The sequence below is a fragment of the Bactrocera oleae genome, chromosome 5 (genome assembly GCF_042242935.1).
Source record: "Bactrocera oleae isolate idBacOlea1 chromosome 5, idBacOlea1, whole genome shotgun sequence".
Classification (NCBI taxonomy): Eukaryota; Metazoa; Arthropoda; class Insecta; order Diptera; family Tephritidae; genus Bactrocera; species Bactrocera oleae.
The window spans coordinates 65212799-65240113 of NC_091539.1; the positions used below are offsets into that span (position 1 = coordinate 65212799).

General features: G+C 34.4%; 5 protein-coding genes across 6 annotated transcripts; 4 read left to right on the forward strand and 1 right to left on the reverse strand.

Annotated features, from left to right (window-relative positions):
• Positions 1 to 1285: 1285 nt before the first annotated feature.
• Positions 1286 to 9786, forward strand: LOC106620412 (Protein phosphatase 2B at 14D). The gene has a single exon (XM_036368949.2). It carries the CDS (start codon positions 1915 to 1917, stop codon positions 3595 to 3597), a length of 1683 nt encoding a protein of 560 aa, XP_036224842.2. The 5' UTR covers positions 1286 to 1914; the 3' UTR covers positions 3598 to 9786.
• Positions 9787 to 10092: 306 nt separating this feature from the next.
• On the forward strand, positions 10093 to 11909 carry CycK (cyclin K). The gene is made up of 2 exons (XM_014238893.3): positions 10093 to 10722; positions 10786 to 11909. The coding sequence occupies exons 1-2, from the start codon at positions 10369 to 10371 to the stop codon at positions 11773 to 11775; spliced, it is 1344 nt and encodes a 447-aa protein (XP_014094368.1). The 5' UTR covers positions 10093 to 10368; the 3' UTR covers positions 11776 to 11909.
• A 151-nt stretch (positions 11910 to 12060) lies between these two features.
• Positions 12061 to 17261, forward strand: comt (comatose). 2 transcript variants are annotated; one of them, XM_014238918.3, is made up of 11 exons: positions 12061 to 12315; positions 13176 to 13360; positions 13427 to 13515; positions 13604 to 13822; positions 13929 to 14074; positions 14225 to 14706; positions 14770 to 15294; positions 15366 to 15656; positions 15727 to 15911; positions 15987 to 16145; positions 16222 to 17261. In XM_014238918.3, exons 2-11 carry the CDS (start codon positions 13352 to 13354, stop codon positions 16352 to 16354), a joined length of 2238 nt encoding a protein of 745 aa, XP_014094393.1. In that variant the 5' UTR covers positions 12061 to 12315; positions 13176 to 13351; the 3' UTR covers positions 16355 to 17261. The 2 variants fall into 2 exon arrangements, with proteins under 2 accessions (XP_014094393.1, XP_014094392.1); XM_014238917.3 differs by having other exon boundaries at positions 12061 to 12256.
• Positions 17262 to 18625: 1364 nt separating this feature from the next.
• On the reverse strand, positions 18626 to 23014 carry LOC106620416 (centrosome-associated protein Alms1a). The gene is made up of 5 exons (XM_014238914.3): positions 22619 to 23014; positions 21324 to 22560; positions 19156 to 21270; positions 18918 to 19066; positions 18626 to 18839 (listed from the first exon to the last, which is right to left on the reverse strand). Exons 1-5 carry the CDS (start codon positions 22946 to 22948, stop codon positions 18777 to 18779), a joined length of 3894 nt encoding a protein of 1297 aa, XP_014094389.2. The 5' UTR covers positions 22949 to 23014; the 3' UTR covers positions 18626 to 18776.
• A 392-nt stretch (positions 23015 to 23406) lies between these two features.
• Pgant7 (N-acetylgalactosaminyltransferase 7) lies at positions 23407 to 27285 on the forward strand. Its single transcript, XM_070110406.1, has 3 exons — positions 23407 to 23997; positions 24710 to 25186; positions 25264 to 27285. Exons 1-3 carry the CDS (start codon positions 23802 to 23804, stop codon positions 26355 to 26357), a joined length of 1767 nt encoding a protein of 588 aa, XP_069966507.1. The 5' UTR covers positions 23407 to 23801; the 3' UTR covers positions 26358 to 27285.
• The last annotated feature ends 30 nt before the right edge of the window (positions 27286 to 27315 follow it).

The following is a 27315-nucleotide window of genomic DNA, read 5'->3' on the forward strand; positions in this document are numbered from 1 at the left end:
GTCTACTTTATCACGATCACAACTATTCGAGTGGCACACTGCATTCAGCGAGGTCGTTAATTTATAAAAAACTTGCTTCATGCATTAAGAAAATCGTGCTTGAATTCGTCGTGTTGGCATCAGAGCGATATCAGAGGACCTTAACCTCTTTAATGGATCGACTCAACAAATGTTGCTTAATGTTTTGGGTATAAAGCATGCCAATGATATACACGTACCAAAAGACCTGAATCTTTTGCAAAAACGATGTCGAGGTCTCGAAAGAGATGCTCGACAACGTATCTGAGGATCCTACATTCATCAAACGCATCATTACTGTTGACGAGATGGGGACTTGGGGACCAAAAAACTAAAATTTCCTGAAGGCACATCCCAGACTATGTTTATAAAATCTGTAAGAAAAATTGGATTAAGCACTGACATGCTTTTATTAGCTCGGGAGCCTGTTTTAAAGGTGTTAGTAAAGATTTGTCAGTCCGAGTAAAATTTGATCAGGTGTCAAAAACGTTTAACATAAACATATATGTAGTCTTCGATAATGAAGGAAACTGAAAGTCACGTTTGGAGTGTTATTGTAAAAAAATATATATCTATACATAATCATTAAAACTTGGAACATGACAACTCGTTTCAATATAAATAGGATTTTTTTGATTAAGCTCTGTAATTTTATATGTCATCTACGAACAAATTCATCAGATCAGACCACTATCTGTCATACAAACTGACCGAATTCTTGCCGTGTAACAAATAGCTCGTACCTTTGTATAAAAGTGTCTATATTTGTTCATTCAATTTATTTTCCATTTCAAACGAGCAGAAAAAGATAGAAATAAATAAATATTTGGTTAGGTTATTAAAGTTCTTAGAGGATTCAGCCGCTAAAAGCTTTGTTTTTCATTATTATTAGATACATGAAGATTACACGTGAAATAATTCCAAGTCAAACAAAGCTTGTTTTCATTATCGTTTCAGAAACAATAAAAAAAAGCCAATTGGTTGCTGCGTCTCAAGGTTAATTTATGTTCCATTCAGTAATTAGAATCGTAGGCATGTAATTTCCGGTGGAGAATTCAAATTACCTGAATTAGTAAGCTATAAGCTTTAAGTTTCAAGGTTACACGAGAAGAATGCATTATCAAGTGCAAGGAAAAACCTCTATATATTTTAATTTTTATTGTTCTCTCAGATAAATTATTAGATTAACGACTTTTATTGTAAAGGCACCCTTATATCATACAGACCTACGCATGCGACCATGTAGCAAAAAAGCGATATAGCAACACTGTAATATTGGATTGTCAAATAGAAAAGAAATGAAAATTTTTTCACCATTTAGGACTTGAGCAAATTAGCACAAAACTTGATAAAAATCGTTTAGAAAATTATATAAAATAGTGAAGTTTAAAAGTAAACGATGCAAAGATGAATTTTTCATAAAAAGTAGAAAAACTAACGTAGCCAGTGGAATAAAAATTTTTTTGCAGAAGCTGGCAGTGAGCAGAGTGCAATAAAACGATAGGTAAAAAAAAATAAGGCAAAGAGCAATAGTAGTGCATTGGCGAGTAGCAGTCAAAAAGGCAAAACAGGTACAAGGCAAGCAAGTAGTGAAAAAGGGAGACAGTGCAAGAAAACAGTGATTGAAAAGAGACCTAGAAAAGGAGTATACGTACAGAAACGAAAAGAGGAATATCAATAAAGCAGTGCGGAAAAAAATGAAATATCACTAAATACGGAAAAAATCAAAATTACGCAGACACAGTAAATTGTATCACAAACAAATTCGCGCATCATATTATATTAAAATTTCAGAGGTAATACCTCTATATTGTGGTGTAGTGATCAAGATAAGTGCTCGAATTCTGAGCAATTTATTTTTAGGCTCATAAGTAAAAACAATTCTATAAGAAAAAAATGTCTTCGAATAATCAATCATCCGCCTCGCAGGGTGTAAACCCCAGTTCAAATACAGCAAATGCAGCTAGTGGGGCAACAAGTGCGGTTTCAGATCAGCGCAGTGCTCCAACAGACACTCCATCTGCTGCTGGTGGCAGCAGCGCTACAACGACTGCTGGTGGACCAGCAGATAGTCCAACTCGAGTTGCAAAAACACCTGCTGTTAATACAAAGGAACGTGTAATTGATAATGTTCCATTTCCACCCAGCCATAAGTTAACTATGACCGAAGTGTTTGATCTGAGAACTGGCAAACCTAATCATGACATATTAAAACAGCATTTCATTCTTGAAGGTCGCATAGAGGAGGCACCTGCATTACGAATTATTCAAGAGGGGGCTGCTTTGTTGCGGCAAGAAAAAACTATGATAGACATCGAGGCGCCAGTGACCGTATGCGGTGATATACATGGACAGTTTTATGACCTCATGAAATTATTTGAAGTAGGAGGGTCACCAGCCTCCACTAAATACCTCTTCCTGGGCGATTATGTGGATCGAGGTTACTTTAGTATTGAGTGTGTTTTGTATTTGTGGTCATTGAAAATCACATACCCAAATACATTATTCTTACTGCGTGGCAATCACGAATGCCGACATTTAACAGAGTATTTCACTTTCAAACAAGAGTGTAAGATCAAATACTCGGAACGTGTTTATGATGCATGCATGGATGCTTTCGATTGTTTACCTCTAGCGGCTTTAATGAATCAACAATTTCTGTGTGTCCATGGTGGTTTGTCACCGGAAATACACGAACTGGAAGACATACGTCGTTTGGATAGATTTAAGGAGCCACCAGCATTCGGACCTATGTGCGATTTATTATGGTCAGATCCCTTAGAGGATTTCGGTAACGAAAAAAATTCAGACTTTTACTCGCACAACTCGGTGCGCGGCTGTTCGTATTTCTATAGTTATGCAGCATGCTGCGACTTTTTGCAAAATAACAATCTTTTATCGATTATACGTGCACACGAGGCGCAGGACGCCGGCTATCGCATGTATCGCAAAAGTCAAACCACTGGGTTCCCATCGCTAATTACTATCTTCTCGGCACCAAATTATTTAGATGTATACAACAACAAAGCGGCGGTGTTGAAATATGAAAATAATGTAATGAACATCAGACAGTTCAACTGTTCTCCACATCCTTACTGGCTTCCCAATTTCATGGACGTATTCACTTGGTCGTTGCCATTCGTGGGCGAGAAAGTTACCGAAATGCTGGTGAATGTATTGAATATTTGCTCGGACGATGAACTCATGACCGAGGAAAGTGAAGAGCCGTGCTCCGATGATGAAGCGGCGTTACGCAAGGAAGTCATACGAAATAAAATACGTGCGATCGGTAAAATGGCGCGTGTATTCTCAGTGTTACGTGAAGAATCTGAATCTGTACTGCAATTGAAGGGGCTCACACCAACTGGTGCACTACCTTTGGGCGCACTATCTGGTGGAAAGCAGTCGTTGAAGAATGCGATGCAAGGCTTCTCGCCCAATCACAAGATCACTTCATTTGCCGAAGCGAAGGGTCTGGATGCTGTGAACGAGCGCATGCCGCCGCGGAGAGATCAACCGCCAACACCCAGTGAAGAGCATATAAATAGTCAAGGAGGCACAACTGCGCATAACGGGTAATTAGACTAAAGTGTGTAAGTTATGAATATTTCATATGCAATAATAAACGATATATGTATGTGAGAGACATGTAGAGGGATGCATAAAACTTTGAAAGTGTAATACCTACATACGTTCAAATGTGCAATGCAATTAAATTATGCAAAATGTTAAATACCATTTATTAATTCATTCAAGTTTAAAGTTAATGAAAGAAATTACATATAAAATAAAAACAAAGCATTATTTAAGCCAAGCACCTATTGCAAGTTACAACTTTTGTTGTTGTAAAATATTGAAAAAACAAAATGCAAGAAAAAACTATGCCAGTCATTACTGTTTTTATAATACATACTATCTTTAGTTATGGACTACATTTTAATGTAAACATACATTTACTTTAATAAGCGACGTTAAAAATATATAAAAAAAAATTAAGGACCCTGTAAAAATTTCTTGAGTTTTATTTATTTAAAATGGCATTCCATTTTGGTACTCCTACACATTTTTTCACTTATTCTGGTGTTTTTGTTTAATTATTAAAAAATATTTTTTTCACAAAATACAAAACCAGCGACATGAAACTCATACAAACTTATACATTTTGTATTTCAACTTTCTTCACTTTTTTAAAGCAAGCTTGGATCAGTCAAGCTGTTATGTTATGGTGCCACCATTAACTAAAAGATTATTTTTAATGAACTCTCTCTATAAACGGTCTGTTGGCACTAAAATATTTTTCCAGTGTCCCATAGCAAAAAAGCACGGTGGAAAATTGGTAACAGTTTTTGGAGAACTTTTTAAATATAAATTGCACACATGGGGAAAATTTGTTAACTTAGATAAAGACATAAAAAATTAAAATAGTTACAAATAAAAAAATTATGATGAATATATAATGGAGTTTAGGTATTAAAACAGTCTTATTGTGTTGAGCAAGTACAAGTTCTTTAAGAGTTATATGTTTTGCCAACTTTTAAATGTAAGAATCAGAGCATATTCAAAACCAGTGACATTTTTATCGTTTGATCAATATTCACCAAGCTCATTACGAACATTAAGGAAGTGAAAATGCGTTTAGATTCAAACTGGAACGTTTTAATAACAATTAAATATTTATTTATAATGTTTACAAACCACTTAGTAACAAAAAATATATTCATATGTTTTATAAAAGAAACAACAAAGAGGGCAAAACAGAAGCTTAGTGTAAAATACATAAATTATGTATAATGAATCAGTGAAACGACAAAACTGTGAATGGCATAATTGAATGGCCAAAAAGTTGGCAAAGCAAACTGCTTGTTGTTGGAATATTTACGGTGTTAAAACATAACGTTGCTGACAGCGAAAACAAACCAAGTCACTTTTACAATAATTCTACCTTATCACATCATATTTCTCCCACTTTTATAAATAAGGAAAATAATGCAACGTATATTTTCAGAAAATACTTGTGAAGATTTGCTTTCGTAACTTCAAATTTGTATTTTTACTTACTTTGAAAACTTTCGCTTTCGGCAACAAATGTCACCTCTGTATGTATGAATATTCCAATGAAATGTGTACGGCGTGCGAGCGAATGACAAATGCATAACACATGTTATGTATAAATGTATAATGACAATGCAAACATATACATATACTCGCAAAAGAAAAGCAAAAAACACATATAAATATTAAAATTATAGTTAAAAAGTGCAGTACGAAAGATCAAAGTAAACGGACTTACATTTAAGTGTGTTTCATGTCAAAAGGCTAATAACAAAACTACATAAGTATAATTGCGATTAATATAAATTTGATGCCAAATCAAATTAATAAAAATACAATACAGATATTATAAGGTCCCAAGCTTGCTAAGCACTAATTAAGCAGCGTAATTATTAAATAACACTAAGTAAAAATGTTTATGAATGTAATACACACTGAATTTCTCTAAAAGCAAAGCAATTTAAATTCCACGCGGACAGTGTTACAAGAAGTGCAAGTATCATGTAAAAAATGGGAGTCGTGAAAATATTAAATAATAATTATAATGAAACACTTAAAATCACGTTAATTCAAAACTAGGCAAACAAAAAAGAAATGCTGCATATTTACGATATATAAACGTGTGTTTAATAACGCCGCAATTTAATACTGAAATGCATTTTAAAATTTAAACTCACCATTGATTTATGTGTTTTTCCTTTGCAATATAACAAAAAACAATTGCCTTCAATTTAATGGCAAATTATAGGAGTATTTTTACATTTCAAAATCAAATTAATTAAAATTATGTGAATGTATAGTTAATGTTTAAAGCAAATAGCATTTGAGAGCATTTAATTTGAAAACAAAAGAAAAGCAACAAGTGAAATTTAATCAAAAATATAAATAAAGAATTTTAAACTACTAGGAATGGTATGAAACAACATAAATGAATTAATGCTTAAAAGATGTAAAAGATAAGATAATATATATATATATATATATATTGCATTTCATGTATTGTAATATCTATTTAAGTGTAAGTAATGAAATTATTTTTTTATGTTATTGTATATAAAAAGAAATGCTGTACTTTGTGCTTAAACGAAACTTTTTTTTAACTACTGTTGTCATTATGTTATGCCATTTTAAATGAATTTTTAAACATAGATAAATATAATAATATAATCGAATAATTGTAACTTATTTAATTTTTTACAATTTTAATAATTAAATTATTTGTTCGATAAATAAATTTACATGTACTTATTTAATAGGAAATATGAAATACAAAAAATAAATAAAAAATAATAATGAACTAGCAATTATTAATAATATATCTCGAAAAATTAAACATAATTTAGTAATAAAATGAAGAGACAAATGCAAACAAGATAAAGTGTGATAAGCACAGATTTGAAGAATTGGATTTTCGAAGTTTAACTTGAATGAAATTGAAATTAGAGCATGCAGTGAAATGTGCAAACAAATTGAGATTGTTTCGGCGTGGTAGAACCTGTACTTCAAATAAACTCGTTCACACACTCATTAAGAGCTGATAACTACTACAATATATGAGTTGAATAGTTAAAATGGATTCAATTTAAAATCACCTTTATTAAAAACGAAAAACTGAGTGTCACAAAAAGAAAACACAGTGTGTCATTGTCGGTGCCACTTCTAACTAGCGATTATTCTTTACGCATTGTTAATGTGTATAACAGCACATGAGTTCTAATACCTAAACATCATATACGATGCGATAATTATAATTTTCAAAATATGAAATACTTATAGAATCTTCTTTGCCATAGCATACGGTTACTAAGAATTAAACATCAGTTAATCAACCTTCAGCAAATATCGAATCGCATTGTCACAAAAAAAAAAAGAAATAAACATAATAAAAATTTCATCTTCAGCGCAATGCAAATGTTTTTAAAAGTGTACTAAACACACATGTTTTTGAAAAATAGTTAAAACTGAAAAAAACACCATATATGCGGGTATAAATTAAAGAAAACTAGTTGTTTGTAGCGATTGCATACAAAGCTAACAACTAGATAGTGGTTTTGAAATATATTTCCAATGTGCAATATTGAGTATTAAGCCGAAACTGGCAAAAAAATATATATATAATATATGCTAAATACAGTTGATTGATACGTGAGATCAGATTGCAAGCGTGAAAGCAAACAAATTTGTAGAAATAGTACCAGGGAAAGAAAAAATTCGCTTAACGCTCAACTTTTGATTGGCGCGCAAATTTTTTCCAACGCTGATATCATTTTGTACATTTTTGTATACATATACACAATCAAAATTTTTAAAAATATAGATATGCAATGTAAAGTTTACTTGAAAATCTAAATACACCAAATGTTACAGAGTGACCCTTGAAGCAACATTATTCACCTTTCGAAACGCTCGTACAAGCACTACGAAATTGTAATGGATTAAAAAGTTTCACGCATAAATTACATAAATTGGTATGTGAAATGAAATATAAATAGAGTTGACATTTATTGTTGCCAGAGATTTGTTAAAAAATACAAAAAACTGCACTTTGTAACATTTAAAAAAAATTTAGCATAAGCAGCAATTAAATTCGCAACAGTGGAAAGGACGTTAAGATGTGATTAGCGTAAAGCTGCATATGAAATTACTCAAATATCAAAAAAAAAAAAATTATAATAACAAAACGAGATCATTGATTAGTATTAATGATAATATTAATAATTTTAAAGATATAGCAAAAGCACACTTAATTCTAAAACTAACAGAATCACAATCACAATACTATAACATACTTATAAATAAATACTTATGTATATTAAATATATGTACGTATATACAAAATTAACACATATTTTCTTAATTTCATAACATAACCATCTAGCACAATTTCGTTTGACTATTATTAAGATTGTTAAAAAATGATTTGAATATACGTACGTGCAAACTTATGTATGTATAACGTATGTGGGCCCGAACCGAGTACACAGTCGTCCATATAAGTGGTTAAAATGGCTTTTAGTTTAAAATTAGTATCTGCGCTATTATTTTGGTATCGTAAAAAATTAGGTTGAATTTGTTTACAATTTGAAATTTTAATAAAATTTGCTATAAACTTAAAGTAAATGATCAACACTACGAAAATATTCATCATTAAAATTTCTTCCGCTATTCGGTGTGGAAATAGCTTTACTGTTTGAATCTCTAAAGAAAGTTGTGTTCATATTTCAATCTACAATAATACACTGCAAATTAAACTATTTCCTGCTACGTCACAATTATTTGTAAACTATTATATCTCAAATAACCAGCTGCTTTGTGCCATACTTGTGTATACGAGTTTTGAGTGTAATTTATTTAAAACGTCACTATACCAACACTTCAACTACCAGTGATTAAATTTAAAAATGTAGAGAAGCAAAAATGTCAAAAAATAATCTTAATTAAAATTTTGTTTTATTATTTCTATACTTTTTGTCAAGCACCTCCTAAAAGTTATTATTTATTTAAAGTTAATATTTTTTAAATTATTTTTATTTGTATTTTAAATTTTAATTTAATTTGAAATTTTATTCGATTCATAATTACCAATTTTCCGTAGCAGTTTAGTGTTACCACATTGCTTTTACAGCATTTTGACCTTTATATTATTATTTTTTCAAAACAACTCCTAGATTACAAATAGCATTCGCCTACTAAAGCAATTCTAAAAGTTAATAAAAAATTAATATATATAATACATATATATATATATATATATAAATTGTAATTTATAAGCAAAATAATGTTAATTAAATTTTAAGTGTCTATGATATAAGAGTACACGCATGCATTGTATCATTGAACAACAACTACAACACCAATATCACGATTCCTTAGCTGGACAATTTCCTCAAAAGAAAAACAAAAAATAATAACTAAAAGTTCACTACTAAAATCTATTAGCACTTTTACATCACCTACATATTTATATAATATATATCGTGCACTATGTATGGCAAATATGTAGCTACATAATATATGCATAACATGTATTGTACTACAAATGTTTACATACATACATACTAATATAAATACATATGTAAAATTACTCCCATTACAAATAAATTCATAATTCAACATACACTTAGGTCAATCATTAAAAATCTACAAACGCAAACTTCTCAAACTCTTTCCAATTTAGTCATAAAATCTTAAGGGCAAAGTTGCGTACGAACAAAAGTTATTAACATAAGCTAATACAAAACAAAGGAAAGCGAAAAGAATATTGCAAATGAAAAGTCAGTATAAAAATAGCATAAATATTCATTCCGTATTGGGGCTTTAATAAAATTAAAATACAATCTCTTCTAAGAGAAGTTATTAAAAAAAAATATAAGGTTACACATAAATAAAATACATCATATGTATCATAAAAATATAACAACATGGTACAGCTGAGAGGAATATTGATTTAATGAATAATGAACCTAGTTACATTTCTACTAAACTAACTTAACTAAACTATTGTAACTTAACTTACTAAACTATAGAAACAAAGGAATGAAGAAATACCAACTATGAAAACGCTATGTGGAATACATTTTTTTACTTATACATCTACTTATATTTTAAACTTAATATATTCAATTTTATGAATTTAAATTATATACAAATAAAATAATCAACAACAAAGCAAGATATTGATGAAATCCGAAATAAAGAAAAACGAAATGTCTTTTACTTACACAGCTACTAATTTTCGTGAAACCCAGTGCAAGATATTTGAATTTGATTTGTAAAGTCCTTCTAATAGTTTAACGAAAGGCAACTGACAAAAAAGCTATTTCCTTTGTAAACGCTTGTTGCAGAAATTCAACATATTATTAAAATTAGATAATGCTTTTATATATAGCTAAATTACTTACCAACATTTAAATGTTTATGAATTAATAGGTTTATAAAAAAAGCGCTACAAAAATTTTTTTTCACAAATTTCATGTATGACGGCCATGCCACGTTTTAAATTATTTTGTTGTTTTATCTCTTTTGCTAAAGCAACGTTATTTCGTTTTCCGGCCATAACTTACACATCTACCGGAAACTAGGCAAACTATTGAACAAAGCAGATAAGATTTTCGAACTACGAAATAGCATAACGTAGAAACGTATTAAATTGCAACACTGTACGTAAATATCAAAATTACAATAGCAACTCTTATCAAAAACATTTAGCTGTCACTTTGGTCAACAGTTGTTTTAGCTAATTTTGTGAGTGAAAAGTGTAGATTTATTGTATATTCCTGCAATTAAAGAGTAAACAATATGCCTTGTTGGTATTGGGATAAAAAGGAGCTGCGTGATACACCATCCATTTTGGATGGAATATCGTTTGAAACTGAACGCCGCTACCGCAAAGAGGGCGCACGCTTTATAATGAATTGTGGCACAGAGATGGGACTAGGTCACAACACTATGGCTACCGGTGTAGTGTATTTTCATCGCTTTTATATGTTTCATTCCTTCAAAAGTTTTCCAAGATATGTTACTGCTTGCTGTTGCCTCTTTCTTGCTGGTAAAGTTGAAGAAACACCGAAGAAGTGTCGTGACATAATAAAAATAGCAAGGACTTTGCTGTCAGATACCTATTTTTATTCCTTCGGAGAAGATCCCAAAGAAGTAAGTAGTGCAAATTATGTATTTTTTGTTGGATTAATAACTGAAGTTTCTATTATGTTGTAGGAGGTTATGACATTGGAGCGCATTTTGCTGCAAACTATAAAATTTGACTTGCAAGTGGAACACCCCTACACATTTCTTTTAAAATATGCGAAATGCTTCCGTGGTGATCAAGTGAAATTACAAAAAATGGTGCAAATGGCTTGGAATTTCGTTAATGACTCCCTTAGCACAGTTGTATGCTTGCAATGGGAACCCGAAATCATCGCAGTAGCACTTATCCATCTTGCCAGTAAGCTGAGCAAATTTACAGTCGCCGATTGGGCTGGACGTCAACCGAATCATAACCGTTGGTGGGACATGTTTGTATCAGATGTAACAATGGAGATACTTGAGGATATATGCCATCAAGTTTTAGACTTATATCAACCCAACCAAAAAGAGACACCTGAATCCAATAGTCCACCGCAAAAACCACCTAGTCGCGCAGATAGTCCTACACCAACAAAACCTGTCATTACCATTGCCAACACAGGTTCACCCGCTGCAAAATTAAAACCAACACAACCTAGTACTTTTAACTCAGCCACAATTGCGCAATCCGCGATACCAGCTGCTAGTGAGCTAAGTAATATTCAGACCATTAGATCATTGGCAAATTCTGGCCCAGTTCCACCCACAGTAGGAGAACCTGCCGCTATACCTACGGTCGGTATGGCCTCAACTTATCACAACATGTATCCGCCACCTTCATCAGTAACTGCGCATCCAATACACTCGCTTTATAATTCATCAGTTCCTGCTCCACCTCAACCGCCACCACATAATTACGCAGGTCCTGGTGGACCATCAAATGTCGTACCACCACCACTTCCACCACCTATAGCACCATATAATATGGCACCAGCAGCACCATGGGGAGGCCCAGCTTTGAATACAAATTCACATTACCCATCAAATGTACAACCGCCTATGCCACCTGGACCAAGTGGTGGGGGCTCACAGCACGGATACCAGGGAACTTCTCAATATTCGCGACGTAATTACATGTGATTTACATTCTCATTAAACGCGAATGTGTATTCATGCAAAGCAGGTTATAGAATATTAAGAGGTCTACTAATCGCGTTAATGAATATTTGATACATATAAGAGATAATAAAAAATAAAGACAACTATAAAAAAAATTGTGTAAAATGTCTTTCTTTGGAAGTTTAGATACAGATGAAATCAAAGGTTTAAGACTTAAAGCATTAAAATTATTCTTATTTATATTTGCTTTAATACGATCGCATCTGGCAACTTTATGTGCATATGTCATCATCAAGCACCTACAAATATACAGCTGAAATCGGTTTTAAATTTTTAGTAAAGTGCTCATGGAGTGAATAATTACACTAAAAATCTATTTAAATAAAATAAGTGATATTAATATAACAGCGACAAGACATACAAAAACAATAATTAATACTAACAATTGTGTGTTGTTAAAAAACACGATTGCAATTGGCGTGTACTTCCAAGATTCTAAAAAGTGAGTGCTTCGTGGCTGCAATTAGCACCGATACGGCGGTGATGAAAGGCATATAGGAAGTTAGTAAGATGTTAACAGCAATTCCGCCTGATTTGTACCATCTCCATTCGACATAGCTTCCGGTGGAGAAACAATGGGAGGCGTTGTGAAATTACCATAAATACTGACGTGTTACATTGTAGTTATTACAAAAATTATTTCATGTCTTCTTCCAACACAATATGTATTAAAAGAGTAGGATCAATGAGTTCAATCAGTGTAATCATTGCATGTATTAAATTGCTATTAGTACAGCTAGATTGTCAGAATATTAGCTTCATATTTGACGCTATTTTCGTTATCTTTATTAAGTGTGTCACGAAAATATGATTTAGCATAGGATTTTTATACTTGTAGTTGACGCATTTCATGCAAACATAAACAAACTTTTGACAGTTCACAACTGTATGTAACAAAAATAATTACTTCCTAGTTATAGCATGCTATTTTTTTTCAAATATCATGTTATAACTATATCGTAAACGTAATATACGATATATTTTTATTAATACACTTTACATTGTAAAGACTCTTACAAACTTTAAAACTGTTTAAATTTAACAGAAGATTGCATAATTGTTAATTCAAAATATTATGCAAAACATATTAATATAAGATAACATATTAAGAAAACAACTGTCAAATGTTCATTCAACATGATTGTTGACTTCCGTAATTCGAATATTGAGGATAGTTTGTACGTTATTATGTTACTGCTCTTATGCTATTGTATAAAAATACTATACAATTCTTTATAATATATTTTAATAATATTTTAACGTTTTTTTTTTATCTAATGATATAAATATAATAAATTTAAGCAAACAAGAATTATAAAGATTTCGATGGATTAGTTCATTTTGGAATTTTTGCTTCGCAGGTAAATTGCATACATGTCAATTTATGGATCGATATTCGGAATAAGCAGTGAAAGAACAAGCAGCTACCCTTATTTTCCCTGGATTTTTTCTCCAAAGCAGCAGTCGGGCTAGATACTTTCGCAATTAAGAAGATAGTCAATAATTGAATTCTATTTGTGCAGTGTGTAATAGCAAAATGTCCTACGTAGGTTGAATAACAGTTTCATAAGTCAATTGCGGTGTTAAAATTAATTGACATATCTTTTTACAGCGTTTGAAAGCAACAAAATGTCCCACAGACGAATTGTCGGTAACAAACAAGGCCATCGTGAATATTAACGATTTTCCAGAGGATGTTAAGTACGTATGAAAAAAAAATGTTAAAAATATATTAACTGCATAAAATAATTTCCATAGTATATAACGGTAATTTGTAACATTTTTCAAGGTATGCCGACATATCGCCTGGTCCTGGACAACATTATATATTTGCACTTTTGCATACGAATGAGGTGGCACGGGGTCATGTTGGATTTTCGCTAGTGCAACGAAAATGGGCCACACTATCCATCAATCAGGATATCGACGTGAGACCTTATCGTTTTGATGCCAATTCCGATGTCATAACACTTGTCTCCTTCGAGACAGACTTTTTGCAGAAGAAAATGTAAAGTAGTTTTTATGCAATATTTCACATTATCGATTTATTCACTACTCTCTTTCGTAAACATAAACATATAATTGTTAATTTTGCTTTAATATCTCATCTGCAGTACCTCCCAGGAACCCTATGACTCTGACCAGATGGCTAAAGAATTTTTAATGCAATTTGCTGGTATGCCACTAACTGTTGGTCAGACCTTGGTCTTTGACTTTCAGGGTAAAAAGCTGCTAGGACTTGCTGTCAAAACATTAGAAGGTAAGTTTGAAAACCCCACAACACACAAAGAAAAAAGTTTGACGCGATTTGGGTAGTAATTCTTGTTTACTCAGCTCAACCGTTTTGCAATAATTTTGTTTTTCTTTTTCGAAATTTTTGGCACTAATAACGTTTGTTTTCACGTTCTAGCTGTGGATCCCAAATCACTTGGCGAAGGCAAAGAAACGAGTACTAAAAATGTACGCTTTGGCCGTATACTGGGCAATACAATCGTACAATTTGAGAAAGCTGAGAATTCCTCGCTAAACTTGCAAGGCAAGTCAAAGGGTAAAATTGTACGCCAATCAATTATCAATCCCGATTGGGATTTCGGCAAGATGGGCATCGGTGGTTTGGATAAGGAGTTCAATGCAATATTCCGACGTGCTTTCGCATCCCGTGTCTTCCCACCGGAACTTGTGGAGCAGCTGGGCTGCAAACACGTTAAAGGCATACTCTTGTATGGCCCACCTGGTACTGGTAAAACGCTGATGGCACGTCAAATTGGCACTATGTTAAATGCGCGCGAGCCGAAAATTGTTAATGGACCACAAATTTTGGACAAATACGTAGGCGAATCGGAGGCCAATATACGACGACTCTTTGCCGAGGCTGAGGAAGAGGAAAAACGGGTAAGCAGAAAATATTCATAACAAAAATAAAAAAAAAAACAATATAATTCACATTGCTTGCAGCTTGGTCCCAACAGCGGCTTGCATATTATAATTTTCGATGAAATAGATGCGATCTGCAAAGCTCGTGGCTCGGTCGCTGGCAATAGTGGCGTACACGATACCGTAGTCAATCAATTGCTTGCTAAAATTGATGGTGTCGAACAGTTGAACAACATACTGGTGATCGGCATGACAAACAGACGTGACATGATTGACGAAGCTTTGATGCGACCCGGTCGCTTGGAGGTGCAAATGGAGATTAGTTTGCCGAACGAAGAAGGTCGTGTGCAAATTCTAAATATACATACGAAGCGTATGCGGGAATTTAACAAGATAGCCGGTGATGTTGACTCGAAGGAAATTGCTACATTAACGAAGAACTTTAGTGGCGCTGAGCTGGAGGGTTTGGTGCGCGCAGCACAATCTACCGCTATGAATCGGCTGATTAAAGCCGACGCGAAGGTACATGTCGATCCACAAGCAATGGAGAAGCTTAAAGTTACACGCTCTGATTTCATGCACGCGCTAGAGAATGACATTAAGCCGGTAGGTTGACAACTGCTAGATAAAAAAAAACTTCTAACTCAATATTAGTTAATTGCATTGTATCCCATTAGGCATTCGGTACAGCACAGGAGATATTAGATAACATGCTATCACGTGGCATAATCAACTGGGGACAACCTGTGGCCAGTCTACTTGAGGACGGTATGCTATATGTGCAACAGGCGAAGGCGACCGAAAGCTCCGGCCTGGTGTCGGTGCTTATTGAGGGCTCACCCAATTCTGGCAAAACTGCATTGGCTGCTAAATTGGCAAAAATGTCAGATTTTCCATTCGTTAAAGTATGCTCACCCGAAGATATGGTCGGCTATACCGAATCGGCCAAATGCTTACACATTCGAAAAGTAAATATAAAACAGCTGATCGCATGAAAGAAACATTTTCCTAACATTTTACTCTACTGCTTTACCATAGATATTCGATGACGCTTACCGTTCCACTTTAAGCTGCATTGTTGTCGACAATGTTGAACGTTTGTTAGACTACGGTTCAATTGGTCCACGTTATTCCAATTTGACACTGCAAGCATTGTTGGTTTTGTTAAAGAAGCAGCCGCCAAAAGGACGCAAACTGCTCATCTTGGTTACTTCAAGCAGACGGTAAGGCGACTACAACAGTTTATATCTTAAAATATTTATTAAAATAATTGTGTACTTTGCATGGCATGCATCTAGTGCGGTTTTGGAGGAAATGGAAATGTTGACGGCGTTCACTTCCATCTTGCATGTACCCAATCTGTCTAGTCCAGAACATGTATTAGCCGTGCTCGAACATGCCGAGATATTCAGCAAGGGCGAATTGCAGGCTATTGGCAAGAAGATGTCTGGCAAAAAGTGAGTAACAAAACAAAAACAAAAAAAAAAAAAAAATTTCTGCTAATTCATTCATTTGTGCTTTCTTGTTGCATAGAATATTCATTGGAATCAAAACATTACTCGGACTGATTGATATGGCGCGACAAACGGAACCACAGCATAGAGCCATAAAATTCCTCTCAAAAATGGAAGAAGAAAATTTCTTAGGATTGTCTAAGGATCAGTAACTAGTACGAAAGGAATTCAACATGTCGATAGTGGAGCTTAAGGATATTTTCTAAATATAAAGACAACATTATGTTAAAAGTATAAACTAACAAAATGCATATATATATATACATATATACAAATTGCTTAACATTAAATTAAACAACTTATTAAAAATCATATAATATGCTAAAGAGTTGATAATGTGTACGCAATACAATTAAAAAATGGTGCATAAATATTGCAAAAGTGAAGCAATAGTTGAGCAACGGTGGTGGGCGGATATCGAGCGAGGCATTCATGAGAAAATAGAAAATAAAGCGTTTAAACGTGTACAGCTCAGCGTAAATAAAATAGTATTGATTTGTAGGCTTTTTAACATACATAGAGAAATTAATAGTGAAAGTATTAAATGCTTATATTTGGCACAAGGGATAGCGGTTTATATGTGATTGATTTATAGTTGTTAAATAAGCAATTGCGAAAGTGAAAAATTAAAATTAATTTAATAATTAATGCATAAGCACATTTAAGGCTCTCGTTTTGCAACAGCTGTGCACCAAACATACAATTTCAAAAATCGTTAGCTTTGCATCGTTTTAACCGTCCTACTATCAATTGGCGCTAGTAAACACATATTTCTTTTAAACAAGTATAGCGTATTCAGTTATGTTTGCATATATATAAAAAAAAATTTAATTACTTATTTATTATTCCACATTCCAAACTAAAATCTGTATATGCTAAACGTTTTGACATACACATGAAATAACTGTATAGTGCAGTTGGATTTTGCTGAAAACAAAGCAAAACAAAGTGAATTAATAACGCATGAATGTCAAAATGTCTGCACATAAGGCAAGCGCCATACTCACAATTTCTCGAAATTAATTTATTGGCATAAAACAAAAAAAAAAAAAAAAAATTATATAAAATAAAGAAATGAATTTTAATGCAATGAAAACTTGCTTGTGTTAATTAAAATTGGCCAAATTATATTAGCGTGCTTGCTTTTTCGTACAAGAATTTACGAAATGTTATAAATGTTTAATTATGGTGCAAGGCCCGCAGAAACTTAACCTCAATTAATAGTATTAAGAAAATCAACGACACATTGTAGTAAAATTTCTATTATAATATTATTCATAAAGTATAAATATAATTTATATTGTTATAAGGCTAGCGTGCAAGCTGTTGGAAAAAGTATTGGATGAATCGCTAGAATTACAGACCTAATTATTTTAGTTTGCTTGCACTTAAAGCACCAGCACTAATCATATATGGGTGCTAAAGTTCTAAATAGTGCACTGTTAACTTTTCCGTGTAGCTTAAATATATTTCTCGGAATAATATAAAATCTGAAAATTAGAACTATCATAAACGTATTGTTCGAGAGAGAGTTATTTTAGATGGCAAACTTTTCACTAGCATTTTATTAGCCAATATAAAAACTTTAAACGAATAGAAAAAATTAGACATTTAACTTTTTATAGGTTAGGAATAGTGTATTTTAATAGAATGATGACAGTGAAAAAATTTAAATTCCTATAATTCATTTTGGTGACAGAAATACTAAATAAACGAATAGTTTGCGCTTATGTGCTCTAGCGATTTGTTTTTTTTTGTTTTTGCTTTATATTTTACTCGAAAGTAAGCGTTATCAGGCTACAAAAGGCACGAGTGTTTTTATCAACGTATTGTTTTTAATAAGGTATTTATGAAAAAAGTGTTTACATAAAAAATTGTATTGAATAGTTAAATGAAACTCAATGTAAAAAAAAATGTTATTATGCTGTTGACTTCCCTATAAACCATGTTAAAACATCAACTTATTTCAATATGTGTATGTAATTAAAATTGACAACTAACATAATTATATATAACCAATGCTAATGCATAAAAAATATTAAATAAATACAAAAAAACAAAAACAAAATTAAAAAAAAAAATAAAAAAAAAAATTTAAAAACAAAAAAAAAAATACAAAAAAAATGTACAAAAATAAATAAATAAAAACAAATAACAAAAACTCACGATTTTGGAAAATGACTTCGAATAAACGCCAGAATGTGTCTATAGTTCGCTGAAACCGTAATATTTTTCGAAAATTCGAGGCGCTTGCACTTGAAATGCATTAATAATTTTCGATATTATAAACAGCAAGCTGCAGCAACAACTAAATTGTAATGATATAACTTATCAGAAATCTTTAGTAACCGCGTGCAAGCCAACAAAGCAGCATTTATCCGTACAATTTTCGTAATTCATATAAAACATTTGAACACAACGCATTTTTAGCCACAATTTTTAACGCAAATTTTAATTTCTTTTCGATTACAACAAGCCTTGCATTATTATTTATTTATTTTATTAACTAAATTTTAATTTCACTATATAAATATATTTTGCGCAAATAAATGCAGTGTGGTTTGGCCTCTTCTTTTAAATAACAGTTTTACTATGGTTTAATGACAATTTTCCGGTGCGCACACGACGTTGCAAACGCTGCAAAAAAAAAAATAATAATAAATAACAATAAATGACAATTAAGTAACTAACAGTAAATATAGCAAATAAAAGCACCTGATTAAATATATCTCTGATTAGGCGATTTCCATGACGGCGACGTTCTTCACGCTTGCGTTCCCGTTGCTTCAATATCTCGGGTAAATTCTCACAATGCCGCTGTGTCATTGCCTTCATCTCTTTGGTGGCGAAAATTCGCAAACGCTCTAAAAGTGCAATGTTAAATTAAGTAAAACAAAAAAAAAAAAGGATTATATATATATATATATAACATATGCACATCTTAGACACATACTAGTTGCGGGTGGCGGTAAATGTTGCAAACGCGTTTCCAACGAGTTTTCACTGGCATTCTCAATGATATCGCGCAATTCCTTACCACGCTCCTCACGCAGCACTTGTATTTGATTGAGTATAGCCTTACGCTCCTTTGTGTGCGCAATGAATTGGGGTTTGGCACGTACTAGATAGTCCTGCAAGGCGCACACTTCCGTCTCTTCACGCTGCAAATCGATGGACTCGCTGCTGGGTTTCGATGTATATTGATTGCTGGCGGCTGATGTGGCGCTGGTTGTTGTGGTGGTTGTTGTAGTTGTAGACGATGTAGTTTTCTTTTCGAATTGTATAACATATGCGATGGCTTTCGGCTTCACCTGCACGCAAATCGATTGGCCAGAACAAACGGGTTGTGGATTATAGGCAAAACACGTTGGGACATTCATACGTGCGCAGTTATATTGTAAACGTTTACCGAAAATCGGCTGTGAGCGACGTAAAGAATCGCCAGTTTGTACACCCACTCCTGGAGCTGGTACAGTCACGGCTGTCACGTCGTCATACTGATGTGTAGTCGTGGTGGTGGAACTAGTTGTGCTGCTTGATCCCATCGGTATGGAGACCTCGGATGAAATGCAAAATATTGACGAAGTCGATTGCTCGCTGTGTATTGTTTGTGTTTTATGGGAGTAATTGATGGCATCGCCTTGTTGCGATTGCACACGTGGCGGACAAGGTGGAGGAGCCGGTTGCGATCGTTTCATATTTGTTTGTGCTTGCGCTGCACACATATTGTTGTGCTGTTGATGAAAATACGTTTGATTATAAGGTCGCTGCGTTGAGGCACACTGACAATACGCATTGGGCGGCATATGGTGTGGCACAGAATAGTGTCCAGTTGTTGGCGCTGCTGGCGCATGCGTTATTGTATTGCAGCGCTGCTGCAGCTCATGTATAATCTGCTGTTGTTGTTGGATTAGCATTTGTTGTTGTTGGTGTAGCAATGACACGTACTGGCTGCGTTTCTTTAAGCGATATTGCTCTAAAAACTCACGCTTGCGTTGTTGTGCGTATGAGCCAACACTCTCGCCGTCATTACTGTCACCGGAAGGCGTGTCAATTTTGGAGCGCTGCTGTTGGCGTTGTTTGGCACTTGGCAATGGTCGGTTCGGTGGAGCTGTTATTGCAGATTCTTGCGTTAATATAGCAGCTGTTGGCAGAACTTGTTCTTCTTTAGTTGTAACTGTCTCGGTCATAGTGCGAAAAAGCGCTTTACCAGGCACTAAGTTGTCATATATGTTTGTCGTTTCAACGGGCTTGTCGTAAATGATTTGGGTTTCGCGCTTGCGTTGTTTCGTAGATTTGGTTTTCTCATCTAATTTAATAACATCCTCATTTGACTCCTCAATAATTATTTCGATTTCCTGCATCGCTTTGTCATTTTCACTGCTATGTGCGCTGGTTGTCGTCGAGCTGGTCACTGAAGCCAACTTTGTGTCCGTAAAAACAGTGTCGTATAACTTTTCCACATTTAGTGGCATCGATTCATGTATTTCCAAAGAATTTGCACGCTCTATATTCGGCTTGAGCAATAGACAGCGTAATGTTTCTAAGCGTTCAATTTCCGATTGTATCCATTGTAGTTGTGATTTTCGTTCCGGCTCGATTTTCTCGCTTGCAAAGCATTTGGTAAGTTTATTTTTTTTGGCGGCTAGCTTTACCATTTCCAACTTCTTCTGCTCATATTCAATTTCAGATTGTGTCATAGGATTCAGCCACTCGCGCATTGTAGAATGCGCAGCGGCGTCTACGTCTGTGTCAGAGGCGCCACCACTTTCAATATTTATTAGGGCTTTCTGTGTGGTGACATCTTTAGATGTAGTGCTAGCTTTAGATGCTGAAGAATCTTTGTCTGCATCTTTATTTATATTTACTGGTGCATTTGGCGGTGAGTTTTCTGAAATTTCCTGCACATTACTGTATTTCGTTTGTGTTAGATCCATCTCTTCCACTTGTGTGCCAGCACTTATACGCGCGTGCGCTATGCGTAACTTTTGTACATGCTCAGTATTTTCAGCAGCCAGTCGAGCCCTTGCCTTGGCAGAGGTTGTCGGCAGCGATGGTTTATTTATAACTTGAAAACGATAACAGTTAAAAATTAATTTGCTTAAATTTCAAAACACTTACCATCGACACTTATAAGATGTTCGTCAACTCCTTCGCTGCTTGTACTCGAAGGTAAATTACTCGCTAAATCGCTCATGTCCATCGTAGCTTTGCCAGTTCTTGCCACTGTAACCGCAGAACTTGTTTGGAGTGTTGCTTCCATATTTTCATTTACATTCTTATGTGTTTCACTTCTCTCCGTTTGTGCTGTTAATGCACTACTAAACTGTGCGACAGCAATCTCAGCGGCATCACCTTCGTCTTCGGCGTTGAGAGTTGATATGCGTTTAACGATATCTCGCACGAGTCTTTTCTTTTGCTTTTGACTTAAGCTTCGTGCATCTATTAGCGAACACAACAGTTGGATGCCTAAATCTAGCTGTGGCGAGTTGAGTATCGAGGAAGTAGATGAGGAGTTTTCTTTATTTTCGCTCAGAACTTTTTTCAAAGTATCGTGTACTTTTTGTAAGTCCGCTACTATACTCTCTTGTTTGGAACTGTGTTTTCTTGAGTCAGCTATTTTACAAGACGATAACATTTCATTAATTTCTGCTACGAATGGGTGCACGGATTCTTCGTTTACTTTGGACTTCATTACATTTTGATGGACACTTTTCAAAGCGCTTTTTTCAACACGTTTTTCTTCGTCTGTTGTGGATCGTCCTGAACGAGAAGAATAGTAATCGAAACTGCTCGGAGTTGCAGTGCCCGCTGCGGTTGAAGATGTAACAGAAGGCGTATTGGATAACGTCACTTGCACTTCCCGCGATATGTGCTGCGGTGGCACATATGTAGAAGTTTGCGCATATTGATCATATTTCTTTTGTAGTGACATTGATGTGCTTTTAGAAACCAATTTTGGTTGTAGCTTGCTACTCTTTCCTTTATCCAATTGCATCATTGTGCTGGAAGCTAAAGGTGGTGTATTACTTTCGGGTATATGTTGCTTTGTGGTTGTCGCCGGTTTGTGTATTTCGACATGTTTTTTCGTACTTTTCGAACACTCAACAGTATCGGTTTCCTTTTTCGAACTGCTGATAGATGAAATTTCTTGAAAATATTCTTTAAGCACAGAACGTTCTAAAATGCTGATATTGCTAGTTGATAATGACTTTCTATAGCCGACATCACCCAAAGAATCCCATTCCAGACGTTTGTGTGACTTTGTTATCGATTCGGGAGTCTGTGTTTGTTTACTTTGTCCTTTCCTAAGATTACTGGGTGGAGGTGTATGCAAGTCAGGAGCAGATGATGTACACTAAATATTAAAAATTTAATTGTCAAAAAGTAATCTGTATTTTTAATGTTTGCCTCACCTCGTCTGCTTTCGACTTTAGACCCTTTCCAATAGTGTTACTAGACTGCATTTCTATTGGTACTATAAATTCTTTCGGCTCACAATCACTTTCTGTGGTCGTATCCGTTTCTTGATGAAACAATCGTCTCATACTGCGTCCTTCATCTTCACTACGGCAACTGCTGTTTGTTGTTGTACTGCTACGGCTTTTGCAATCGCTGCGACTCCCGCATGGTGAATATAGACGCATGTACTTTTCTAAATCACGATCCTGTCCAAATTTTAAGTAATATTCGATAATTTTTTCATTAACTCGTGATGTGCGAGGAAGTTTCGCACTTTTACGCATTTTTATTTATGCTTCCTTTTGCGCCATTAGGCGCTTTTACAAAATTCGAATAGTTTTTGCTTCTTCTACGTTGAAGAGCGTAAATAAATTCACAATAAAAATCAATTCAATTATATTGACACACAACTTTCAAATTGTGGTGAGAATTCAAAGCACAATAATATTAGCTGAGCTTCCGATTAAGAGGAATGTAGCACAGGAAATGTATAAATTTTATAAATGTCTTACCATATAACTATCTATTTTCGTTCTTTTGATTTTTAAAATAGAAAAGTACAATAGCCAAATTAAGAAAAACATCTCTATACATATTTTTTTATTATAGTTTAGTGACGGATTGAAATAATTTAATTACAAATTTATGAGAAGATCATTCTAAATACATATTTTATTTACCCAGGAAACAAAGTTATCCGAAGTCTACCACTCATAAGTTCACCATCTAAAAGAAATTCAGAGTTCGTGCACTGTTTAGATCCTAAAGGTGAAAATGTTGATAGAAATAAATTTCGGATTCAGCTGTGCATATTTACCTACAGGAATGGATATACAAATGTATTATTAAAACTAATCTTTTATAGTGCTGCTATTTAAGAATACAAAATACAAAAGTTGTAGTTTTAGCCGCTTATTTTCGTCGATTAATAAATATAGCTTGTGTTTTGTTACTCGTATATAATTGTTGATTTTAGTTTAATCCGTAGTGCGAAAATCGTAGGTAGCTTGAGCCGCTATTGCGACACGTCGACAGATTTTAATGTGGCTGAAAGTGGAATTGTAGCATATCAAGTAACATTGTAGTAAAGCAGTTGGAAGCATTTATTTTATTTACATTATAACTTTTGTTTGTAAAATGCGTGTAAGTAATATTCGTGGAGGTCGTTTATGCCGCATAGCGTTGTGCTGTTGCATTATATTGCCGCTAATATTTCTGCTGGTCACATGGGGCGACACAAAGCGTGGAATAAGTAGTTACCACGGAAAATTTGCAAGATTTAATCATCAGCGATTGGAGGGAAGGCCGCGTGAGGTGCCAAAATTAGTCGAAGGTGAGTGAGATTTCTAAACATCTTTGTTTGTAAACTTGTATTATTTACTTTATCTTAGCCGGTAAAAAGTTCATTGTCTAGTTTTGACCTTGCTTTATATTTGATGTTCAATCAGAGAACTTAAGAACTTGTTTTAAGTTCTCTGGTTCAATACAGTGTTTGCGTATTTTAAAGAGAGAAGCACATACAACAATTTTTAAAACAAAATGTAAATTTTCTGCTGTTGAATATTTATTATAAATACTCGTTTTCGCAATACGCGAATATTGATGAATGTAACATTTTATGGAAATACCTCTGAGAACAATCTGTTTTAATAAATATAATATAAGTACAAGTTTGAGCAATACATGTTGTAAATAATACATCAATCACAAATATACTAATCAATTTTTCGAACATCAAAAATATATTAGCGCTACATAGTTGTTGACAATTTCGATTTAAAGATCGATTCAAATTTATAGATTTTACACACTCTAAAAAAAAAACTAAGGATTTTATTTAGTATTGGTAAAATTTTTTTTAACCGCTATCAAAACATATATGCCTTTAATTAATTAAATCCAAAGACATTGTTGTACAGACGTTGTTCTATAAAGTCACGCGTTATTGTTATCTCGTCTGTTTGCACTTACTCGTATATTTATATAAGACCTTATTGTTTTTTCTTTTTTTTCTCTATAATTTCTAACTGTTGGCTTGTTTTTAGGTCTTGGAAATTTTGAACCAAAAAATGTGGAAGAACGTGTGGGACCCGGCGAGAATGGTGATGCTCATCAACTGTCTGCCGACAAAAAAAATCTAGCAGATGAATCTGAAATGGAATATGGCATGAATATTGCATGTTCAGATGAGATATCAATGCATCGCTCGGTGCGGGATTCACGTTTGGATGAGTGCAAACATTGGGACTATCCCTATGATTTACCTAAAACTAGTGTTATCATTGTTTTTCATAATGAAGGCTTCTCAGTGCTTATGCGCACAGTGCATTCGGTGATCGATCGCTCGCCTAAGCATGTATTACATGAAATAGTGCTAGTAGATGATTTTTCTGATAAGCGGGACTTACGCGAGAAATTGGATAACTATTTGCTACAATTCAATGGTTTAGTAAAACTTATACGCAATGACGAGCGAGAGGGTCTAATTCGTACGCGTTCAAGAGGTGCACAAGAAGCGAGTGGTAAGCAAAATATTAAATATGTCAAAATTTTACCTTTGAAAATACACATTTTAACTAATTTACTTTACGCTTTGCAGGCGAAGTGATTGTCTTCCTCGATGCACATTGCGAAGTGAACACGAACTGGTTGCCACCGCTGTTAGCGCCCATCTATCGCGATCGTACGGTGATGACTGTGCCAATTATTGATGGCATTGATCATAAAACCTTCGAGTATCGTCCGGTCTATGGTAGCGACGCGCATTTCCGTGGCATTTTTGAATGGGGTATGTTATACAAGGAGAACGAGGTGCCCAAACGCGAACAACGACGACGCGCACACAATTCCGAACCCTACCGCAGTCCTACACATGCCGGCGGCTTATTTGCCATTAATCGTGAATATTTCCTGGAATTAGGTGCATACGATCCGGGTCTATTGGTTTGGGGTGGTGAAAATTTCGAATTGAGCTTCAAGATCTGGCAATGTGGTGGCAGCATTGAATGGGTGCCATGCTCGCGCGTTGGACACGTTTATCGCGGTTTCATGCCCTACAACTTTGGCAAATTGGCACAAGCCAAGAAAGGACCACTGATAACAATCAATTACAAGCGTGTCATCGAGACGTGGTTTGACGATACACACAAAGAGTACTTCTATACACGGGAACCGCTGGCGCGTTATCTCGATATGGGCGATATTAGCGAACAATTGGCGCTCAAGAAGCGTCTAAATTGCAAATCCTTCCAGTGGTTTATGGACAATATAGCATACGATGTGTACGACAAATTTCCCGCACTGCCAGCCAATTTGCATTGGGGCGAATTACGCTCCGTCGCCACAGATGGTTGCCTTGATTCGATGGGTCATCAGCCACCCGCCATTATGGGACTCTCACACTGCCACGGCGGTGGTAATAATCAATTGATACGTCTAAATGCCGCCGGGCAACTGGGTGTGGGTGAGCGTTGCGTGGAGGCAGATCGTCAGGGCATTAAATTAGCTGTATGCCGTTTGGGCACAGTGGACGGTCCGTGGAATTATGATGAGAACACCAAGCATTTGCTGCATCGCACACACAAGAAATGTGTGGCCGTGCATCCGACATCGCAGCAGCTATTCTTGGCACATTGCGACGTCAACGATGGCTATCAGCAATGGTGGTTCAAAGCGATCAAGCCCAGGTGGTAAGCGGCATGCCTCAACAGCAATGCGGCGCGGAGTTTCATTAGCAAGGAGGAGATTATGAAATGTATTTGTTGAATTTGAACAGATTTTTAAGATTTTAAAGCGAGTTGAGACGCAAATTACAGTGAGGATTATCTACAATATGATATACATATGCATGTATGTATATGTTTATGCATGCATGCTCGTAATTTTAGTTGTGTAAGCGCATTTATAATGCAAAATTATAAAACCGAAGCTTGCGAAGGGCACAGGAAGTATGATATTATTTTGTATGGCGCAAAGTGCTGTCAAAAGAAAACAAAAATCAAGCAATAACTGTAACCAATGTTATGAAACGTTAGTAAAAAAGAAAACAATCATATTTACGTGTATGTATATGTGAAAGTAACCGTTCCAAGCGTATTTACGCTCAAGTTTATTAAGTTTTAACTAAGTACTGGATTGACAGAATGGACGTGGATGGATTTGAAAATGGCCTTGAACATTTGAAATCGCGCTGACTTTTCAGCGCTAAAGATCTATGCTAACATTTTTTATATGTAGGTATATTCTTTTTTATAGATACATATTGAAATGCTTCAACATTGCCAACTATACATAGAGAATTTTAAGAAATTTTATCTTCCAATTGTTATAATTTATTACTATAAGCATATGGGACGTTAGTTTCTGGAACAGTACTATAATTTAAGTGAATCGTGTAATTGAATCTGTAACTTTATAATGTGTATCATATTTGTGTATATTTCGTGTGATACATAACGCTATTTTCTCGAAACGAAAATATGTATTTCATTGAAATTATTATGTATGTACGTGTGTACTTCTTTTACACACTTTTAACAATTTTATTTATTTCGTATTTATAAAGGAATTGCAAAAGTAGAATATAAGTCTGAAAAACCATGCAATAAATGATTTTAACGTATGCTGCTTGTTTATTCATTTTTGGTTGTGA